Below are 8,897 nucleotides of genomic sequence, written 5' to 3'. Positions count from 1 at the left end.
GCTACATTCATCTCATACTTAATTCATTGACATCTCTAAATACTTTGGATGACTTTGACTAATTGTCTTATAAAAATTTACATGCTTAAATTGGAGTTTAAGCCACGTTTAAAATCAATACAATCACAATCTAACTTATTGAACAATGAAATTAATAATAATCTAAGGGGTAATTTGATTACAAAGATAAGGGATAATAATCTTGAAATAAAATATAAGATTATCTTATCCCACTTTTAATTGAACTTTTGATTCTGGTAACCCGATATTCTTTATACTATAATTATGGTATTATTTTTATATCACACTCAAAGTGGGATAATAATTTGTTGATTACTAAATTCGAAATAAACAATAAATGACACATTACCCCTTCTCCAATCTCCCAAAGTCTTTTAAGAAAGATAATGTTAAAATTAAAAATAAATTTTTTATTCAAATTTATCTATTATAAAATTAAATACATATTTTATATTATACTCGTATATCTCATTTTTTATTCAATAAATCAAACAAATATTAACAAAAATATATTCTCAAAATAATCTCATTATTATTTAATTTCTTGTTATAATTCCAATATAATTTGTCCACAAATGAAAGGACCCACTAAGAGACAACATCTTTCCATAACAGTTTATAAGGAAAAAAATGAAAGGACTGCGTTTGATAAAGAGAATTCACTAGATAATTAAGTAGGGAGCCATAATTGACCAATTAGGTAAGAATAATTAGTTCTAATTATGTCAAATACTAAACAACTTTTTCTTAATCTTAAAAAGACAAATGATTATGGGTCTTAGCTGTCTTAAATACAGGCAAAAAAACAGGTCTATGCTAGTGGAAAATCATGTAAGAAACATAAAATTTGTGCTTAGTATACTACTAATAATGGAGCAACTGTGTACACACTAAAAGGGATCTGTACAATCACATTTCTCATTCTATCCATCTTCTCTGTAATCATTAATTATATATATGTATATATATTCTCAACTTCAGCTGACTCTTTTCTCTTTCTTCTCCGCTGTTAGAAGCAGCTCTTATTGGGTTAGTTTCTCTCCATTTCTTAACTTATATATTGATACTTGTATATATGTATATGGGTTCTTGTTGTTTTTGTGTTTTGTATGTGGGGTTTGGCGCATTAAGGTTTAAGCTTTAATTTTTGACTTGGGTTGAAGAATAACCAAGAATTCATTTTTATTGCTCTTTCTCATCTATTTCTTGAGCTATATGTAGTTCTTGTTGTTTTTGTGTTTTGTATGTGGGGTTTGGTGCATTAAGCTTAAAGCTCTAATTTTTGACTTGGGTTGAAAAATGAATCAAGAATTCATTTTTATTGCTTTTTCGCAGCTATTTCTTGAGCTATCTACATATACATGTATATATGTATGTGGGTTTTTGTCGGTGTGTATAAGTTGTGTGTTTTTATGTGGATTTTGATGCATTAAGCTATAAGCTTTAATTTTTGAGTTGGGTTTCTTGAGTTATCTATAAATATATGTATATATGTATTTTAGGTTCTTGTTGTTTTTGTGTTTTGTATGTGGGTTTTGCTGCATTGAGCCTGAAGCTCTAATTTTTTGACTTGGGTTGAAAAATGAATCAACAATTCATTTTTATTGCTTTTTCTCATCTATTTCTTGAGCTATCTGCATATACATGTATATATGTATGTGGGTTTTAATTGGTGTGTATAAAATTGTGTGTTTTTATGTGGATTTTGATGCATTAAGCTAGAAGCTTTAATTTTTGAATTGGGTTTCTTGAGTTATATATTCTATAAATACATGTATATATGTATATGGGTTTTTATGGGTGTGTATTGGTTATGTATTTTTATGTGAATTGTTTTATGCATTAAGCTTTGAAGCTTTGATTTTGACTTGAGTTGACCTATATGACTTCAGGTAGTGTAAAATTTTTTTGGTTGACTCAGTTGAAAAAAGGAAGCTTTTTGGTGGGGAAGAATTGGTTGCTTTGCAGAGGAAGTTTGTGTTTCTGGTTGCTGCTAAAGGTACTTCCTTTTGTTGATTCTGAACCTTATGCTATTTGCTTGATAAAATGTATATGGTCTTTTCCTGATTTTGGAATTAAATTCGCCTGAATAGAGTGGAATTTAAATAGAGGATTCATATAGCCGACTCCAACTAGTCTATTTGCTTTTAGTTTTGGATTTGAAAAAGTGCTGTCGTACAGTTTCTGTTGGGTATATCAGGAAGCATTTGGAGGTTCCAAAGTGAATTGTTAATGAGTGACAATTTCGTTGCACTTCTTTAAAAAACTTGACTATTTCTTTCTATTTCTAGTTTCAATAACTCGGATATCTTCTAAGAAGCAGAATACACTTGAATTGACCGTCTGGTTCTTGCAGCCAAATGCAGATCTTGAAGCAGCAGAAAGTGTGATTTGTCGGGTTGTGCTTCAAACTCGAAGCTACTATTAGTGTAATGGGCTGTGAATATTCTAAATTTGCCTCGTGTTGCTGGACAGGACAGAGTGGCCCCATTCACGAGGCTCAAAATCCTGGTATGTATATCTTTTATTATAAGCTTTTGTATATCACCATCCTCCTGCAGTGTTTAATACTTGTTAATCTTATCTATTTTCATGCTTCTAATAGATGAAGAAAAAGACGAAGTTAGTGATTTGCCTGCATTCCACGAGTTTACGTTTGAGCAGCTCAGGATAGCTACATCTGCATTTGCTGTAGAGAATATTGTTTCGGAACACGGTGTGAAAGCTCCAAATGTTGTTTATAAAGGAAAGCTGGAGAACCAGAGACCGGTTGCCGTTAAACGCTTCAACAGATCTGCGTGGCCTGATTCCCGGCAGTTTTTAGTAAGTATTTGGCTGGCATTGTTCCAGTTCCAAAATTTTTTTAGTTCCTTCTTATATTATGTACCTGATGCATCAACAGCAAAATGGAAACAGAGAAATGAATGCATGCCATAAGCTCTGCTTTTTTAGTGCTCGCACTCTTTTGAATGTCTTCTTGAGCCGAGCGTCTATCGGAAACAGCCTCTCTACCCCCTCGGGTAGAGATAAGGTCTGCGTACACACTACCCTCCCCACACCCCACTTGTGAGATTCTACTGGGTCGTTGTTGTTGTTGTTGCACTCTTTTGAATGAGTTTGTAGCCTGTAGTTAACTTGTGTTTCATCTGCTGACAAATGCTTAACTTAGTTAAGCTATAGATTCGAACTTGATTTTCTCTCTTCATGTGGGAAATTTCAGGAAGAAGCAAGGGCCGTCGGTCAACTCCGCAACAATAGGTTAGCAAATCTTCTTGGCTGTTGCTGCGAGGGTGATGAGAGGTTGCTAGTTGCAGACTTCATTCCCAATGAAACACTTGCAAAGCATCTTTTTCATTGTAAGTGCTTCCACACAGATACTTTTGTTTCCTACCTCAGGACTGGTTTCACTGGGAGTGAAACAAATTCAGATTTATTTCACTTGCCGATAAACATGCTCATAAACATGTATCACCATTTCTTTTGATTTCTTTACTTTCTCCACTTGTTCAATGGTAAAACATATTTTGTGTACCTATAATATGTTTTATTTATATAAATGTTTGAATGCTAGATTTGCGGAACTATCTTTATCGACGAGATTTTTGGCTAAAAATGATAACTTCAAGCGGGATGAGACTGCACCTGGATTTTCTTTTCCAATTCTAGCTAGACAACAAGAGCAGGTCCAATCTGTGACCTTGTTCTGAAATTCCCAAACAAAGCCTTCGGTTCATGCACTGTTCCATTTTAGAGAATGACTTCCTGTTTCCTTTTTATGGCTTTCCCTGTTAGTATCCATCTTAGAGAATGACTTCCCATTTGCATACAAGGGTGTGGTCTAGTGGTCAATGAATGGGAGAAGAACGTGAGTCTCAGGTTCAAACCCCAGCGCATGCAAAAAACACTAGGTGAGCCTTAGTGGGCACAGTTATCCGGTACCTGTGTTGGTGGGAGGTAGCAGGTACCCGGTGGAATAGTCGAGATGCGCACAAGCTGGGCCTGGACACCACCGTCATAAAAAATAGAAGAAGAAGAATGACTTCCCATTTATTTTACTTTATAAAAGAGTTACTCTTTGGTTTCTAATTATTTCCCTCAGATATATTTGCTTAAATTCTGAAGTGAAATTGTATTTGCTTGCTAGCATGTCCATACATGTAGTTCATTATACAGACTCTGAATGAATCATCCCTCTTCTTGTTCAACTGCAAATTCAAATGCTCACACACCAATTCACTGCCACTGCTAGTCTGCTACTGCTGTTGCTTTCTCTTTCCACTAGGATTAGTTTAAGAAGAGAGGGAAGAAGAGAGAGTGGGAAGCAATGACTATGATAATGAAGTCAAAGAAACAGATGAGGTTAATCAGTTTGGAAAAGTTAAACTTGGTACCTTTCTTTTTCTTTTCTCCATTTTTTTTTTTCGTTTTCACATGGTTAGGTATTGTGAAGAACTTGAAAAGTAGAACCTGACCATGAGCTTATCCAAACTTCACCTAGAGAGCAATTGTGGGAAGTGGAAAATGAGATTGCATGAGATGGATACCTATTTGATTTAATTGCTTCAAGGAAGACTGAAAAGTCATGAATTTCCTTAAAAAGATAACATTTTCTTCGTTAATGATTAATGAATTTCAGTCGACTCATCTGTGAGAGCTTAACTCAGGGGACACACAACCAATGAAGTGGGCAATGCGGTTAAGGGTGGCCTTGTATATTGCACAGGCTCTTGAATATTGTACAGACAAAGGGCGTGCTCTTTATCATGATCTTAATGCTTATAGAATATTATTCGATGAAGTAAGTTGATTGTTACATCTTCATTCTTTACATTGTTTTTAGTATTGGTAAATTTCACAAATCAAGTACTCAAATGCCTATTATGGTCCCCTCCATATATTTCACAGGATGGTGATCCCCGACTCTCTTGTTTTGGTTTGATGAAGAACAGTCGAGATGGAAAAAGTTACAGCACAAACTTGGCATTTACTCCTCCTGAATATTTGAGGACAGGTAACAAAAGCACCCACTTTGACCATTATGGTGTTCGCGTACCTTTTAGGATTTTGTTTCGATCCATTCAGTGTGGAGGGTTCATTGAATTCATGGTGTTAATTACATTTATCCTTTCTTGAATTATTGAACTTGTTATAGTTCGTCCACTCAGTTATTTTGAACTTTTGTAGGAAGAATCACCCCAGAGAGTGTGATATTTAGCTTCGGGACACTTTTGCTTGACCTTCTCAGTGGAAAACACATCCCTCCTAGCCATGTATGATTTTCCTGCTAAATTTATTTATTTATTTCTTATTTAAGTGACCCCTACAACCATATTGCTCACACTTTATCGTGACGAGAAAACATGACGATAAGTGTGCTACAAAATCTTGGCAAAATTGTTAAAATTGGACATCAAATTTAACAAAGGCTGGGGTGGCTTCCACTCTTACTTAAGATGTGTACTGAAACAGAAGATATTGTGATTTATACTTTTCCAGAGTTTAGGTAAAATATATCAAATAATTACTGAGGATGAGAGATGGTTATCAAAATACAGGCATTCATGAGTTAATGCAATTCTTTCCGGTGCTTTCCTTCTAATATGTATATCTACTTATGTCAGGCACTGGATCTGATAAAAGACCGGAATCTTCAGATGCTAACTGATTCTTGCTTGGAAGGTCAATTTTCTACAGATGACGGAACTGAATTGGTACGGATTGCTTCAAGATGTCTACAATACGAGCCTCGTGAGCGGCCGAATCTCAAGTCATTAGTTGCTGCATTATATCCTCTTCAAAAAGAAGCTGAGGTTTGTGCTTTCCTTCTATGCCTTTTGGCTAGGCATTTTTCTTCCATCAGTATCTAAATACTTCTATAATACAGTAGTTATCCAAAATTAGCGAAAGCAGTAACTAAAATTTGGTGAGAAGCATCTCGGTTTATATGTATTTTCCATAAACTTGATTTCACTTATCTACAATGGCTGATAGTAAGATGCCATAAATCATCTCTTACATAACAAAATTTAGCTGGATTGAAGTTTTAGTTAATTGTTTTTCAGGTTCCCTCTCATGTATTGATGGGTATATCACGTGATGGCGAAACTATGTCTCTATCTCCACTTGGTGAAGCTTGTTTGAAAACCGACTTGACTGCCATCCATGAGATTTTAGACACGCTTGGGTACAAAGATGATGAGGGAGCAGCTACTGAGGTTTGTCTATCAATTATTATTCTTGAAACTGATGTTCTGATCTTGTAAATGCATGTTTTCTGAACTTCTATAACTTGTTCCTGTTCTATAGAAATAATGCCGTCTTCTTAATATAGGGTACTTGAGCATGACAACATAAACCCAGGGTAGGAGCTAGAGTGTCGGGCTACGGTTTGGCCGAACCCAGTAGTTTTGGTTCAAACCCTATATTTATCTTTAAAAATTCGTTAAATATTTATAAATTATTAATTTAGGACCCATTAACTTAAAAGGATCAGAATCCCGTACCCGTAGGCTTCAAATTCTGGCTCCACCATGCATGTGATTCATTTGTTTCAACGTGTTGATCATTCATATTGTGATCATATCCAAGCTTATATGTTTTCGAAAGCGAATTATTAGCATCTCATGATAATCACACTTTTTTTCTTGCTTGCAGCTTTCATTTCAGATGTGGACAGATCAGATGCTGGAAACATTGAACTCAAAGAAAAAGGGTGATGTTGCTTTCAAGAACAAAGATTTTAGAGCTGCCATTGAATGCTATACGAAGGTTGGAAATCCGCCATAATGTTTATGCTACATCGTACCATATAATGTGGATTATCTATTTTTGAACTTTATCTTTATTTATTTACTTTGCTTGCTCTTGCAGTTTATCGATGTTGGAACCATGGTCTCACCAACTGTGTACGCTCATCGGAGTCTGTCTTATCTCATGAGTGATATGCCACAAGAAGCCCTCAACGATGCAGTACAAGCACAAGTAATATCTCCTGTTTGGCATATCGCATCGTATTTGCAAGCTGCTTCTCTTTTCACATTGGGGAGGGAAAACGAGGCACAAGTCACACTTAGAGAGGCTGCCATACTCGAAGAAGAGAAGAACACAACTTGAAATTGGCGAATGGCGCCTGTATGATCATTACTTTTTAGATTGTTCTCTTTGTTTTCTTGGTATATAAATCACACAAGTTTCTTGGTTTTTTTCCAGCAGAAATCTAGAGACGCTGTCGATCTGTCACCTACCATGTATGCAATGGTGAGTAAATTGTGTTATAGGTATGAAGAATTCTTTCGCAATAATTCAATGCCATTGGTTCCTAAAGATACAAGATCTGTAGGAAAGGATGGGGAGAAACTCAGCTGTAATTTTTGTACAGTGCTATATGGTTGCTCAACTATCTATTTTGTCTTTCCCCTCTTAGGGGTGCAGATTTTCTACATGTAAATTGTGGCTTTTGGTTTTATTGTGAGGTTAGTTTTACAATATTTATTTTAAGTATTTGCAACGGATGTAACTTTTTCTAATGTTGTAATCCTTTCCCAAGATTATTGCTGTGGTATTTAGATAGGGATTGTAGCTCACACTTGAGTTGAGTTTTTTTTTTTTTTTTTTTTTTTAAATCCTTCTTATTTTATTAATTTTTTCGAAGACCCAGATTTTAATTTCTTGTTCAAATTATGGAAAGAAAGAGATAAGATGTGAAATAAGGGGTCTGGAGCATTCATTGCCACGGTTGTCCATACTATAAGATTATGCGTAGAAATTCTTTATTTCTTATTCGTTTTAATAAATATTATCATTACTAACTTTTATTATTGGAGTATATAGTATTTTAACCTACATAAATTTAGTAGAACTGCTTATGTAATGACCCAACCTGTCATTTTAACTTTTAGAACCCCGTTCCCTAAAATAAAACTTCATGTATGTGCTTGTAATGATTTATGACTTGCGGGGATGGTTGGTTCGGGATTTGGAAGTGTTTGGGGGTGAAACCGGAACACTTGGTTCCTTAAGTTGGTCTTAAAGTGCTAAGTTTGACTTCGGTCAACGTTTTGAGAAAACGACCCCGGAATAAAATTTTGATGATTCCAACAGCTCTGTATGGTGATTTTGGACTTAGGAGCGTGTTCGGAACCTTATTTGAAAGTCTGTAGTTAAATTAGGTTTGAAATAGCTAAAAACAAGAATTTAAGTTTGGAAGTTTGACCGATGAGTTGACTTTTTGATATCGGAGTCGGAATCCAGTTCCGAAAATTTTCATAATTCCGTTATGTCATTTATGACTGTGTGTAAAATTTGATGTCAATCGGAATTGATTTGATAGGTTCCGACATCGAATGTAGAAGTTGAAAACTCTTAGTTTCATTAAGCTTGAATTGGGGTATGATTCATGGTTTTAGCGTTGTTTGATGTGATTTAGAGGTTCGACTAAGTTCGTATGATGTTTTAGGACTTGTTGGTATATTTGGTTGAGGTCCCGAGGGCCTCGGGTGAGTTTCGGATGGTTAACGGATTCAAAAGTTGTACTTAAAAAGCTGCTGCAATTTTTCCTTCTGCTATATATTCTGGGCTGTGATCGAGCCCGAATCGAACCCAGATATCGAGCCCCAGATCGAACCCAGAAATCGAGCCCACGATCGAGGCCTGAGTCGAAGCCAGGGACGAGGCTCAGTATCGAAGCCACGATCGAAGGTCCAGCTCGAGGGCCATGATCGAAGGCAAGACTCGAGGGCCAGGATCAAGACCCAAGATCGAACTTGATCGAGGCCATGACCATGTCCCAGGCTCGAGGCCTGATCGAGGCCATGACCAGCTCTCAAGATCGAGCTCCTTGATTGAGCTCCCAAGATTGAGCTCCCTGAGATCGAGCT

At 36.0% G+C, this 8,897-nt stretch overlaps 1 protein-coding gene across 4 annotated transcripts; it reads left to right on the top strand.

Moving 5' to 3' along the window:
• Positions 1–912: 912 nt before the first annotated feature.
• On the top strand, positions 913–7,604 carry LOC104100949 (serine/threonine-protein kinase BSK7-like). Of its 4 annotated transcripts, none has more exons than XM_009608321.4 (13): positions 913–1,050; positions 1,914–2,020; positions 2,378–2,532; positions 2,627–2,844; positions 3,242–3,377; positions 4,686–4,819; positions 4,927–5,032; positions 5,206–5,291; positions 5,643–5,831; positions 6,084–6,236; positions 6,676–6,789; positions 6,892–7,152; positions 7,234–7,604. In XM_009608321.4, exons 3-12 carry the CDS (start codon positions 2,454–2,456, stop codon positions 7,132–7,134), a joined length of 1,458 nt encoding a protein of 485 aa, XP_009606616.1. In that variant the 5' UTR covers positions 913–1,050; positions 1,914–2,020; positions 2,378–2,453; the 3' UTR covers positions 7,135–7,152; positions 7,234–7,604. The 4 variants fall into 4 exon arrangements, with proteins under 4 accessions (XP_009606616.1, XP_009606617.1, XP_070047755.1 ...); XM_009608322.4 differs by having other exon boundaries at positions 7,231–7,371; XM_070191654.1 differs by having other exon boundaries at positions 2,388–2,532; positions 6,892–7,604.
• The last annotated feature ends 1,293 nt before the right edge of the window (positions 7,605–8,897 follow it).

This window comes from Nicotiana tomentosiformis, chromosome 12 (assembly GCF_000390325.3).
Source record: "Nicotiana tomentosiformis chromosome 12, ASM39032v3, whole genome shotgun sequence".
Lineage (NCBI taxonomy): Eukaryota > Viridiplantae > Streptophyta > Magnoliopsida > Solanales > Solanaceae > Nicotiana > Nicotiana tomentosiformis.
This window is presented reverse-complemented; position numbering and strand designations above follow the sequence as displayed.

What these genes read in the sequence shown, in the direction of transcription:
- LOC104100949 (XM_070191654.1), top strand. Translation starts at nt 2,454, where the DNA reads ATGGGCTGTGAATATTCTAAATTTGCCTCGTGTTGCTGGACAGGACAG. An exon ending in TCACGAGGCTCAAAATCCTG is followed by an intron (nt 2,533 to 2,626) that starts GTATGTATATCT and finishes TGCTTCTAATAG; the next exon opens with ATGAAGAAAAAGACGAAGTT. An exon ending in AACACATCCCTCCTAGCCAT is followed by an intron (nt 5,292 to 5,642) that starts GTATGATTTTCC and finishes TACTTATGTCAG; the next exon opens with GCACTGGATCTGATAAAAGA.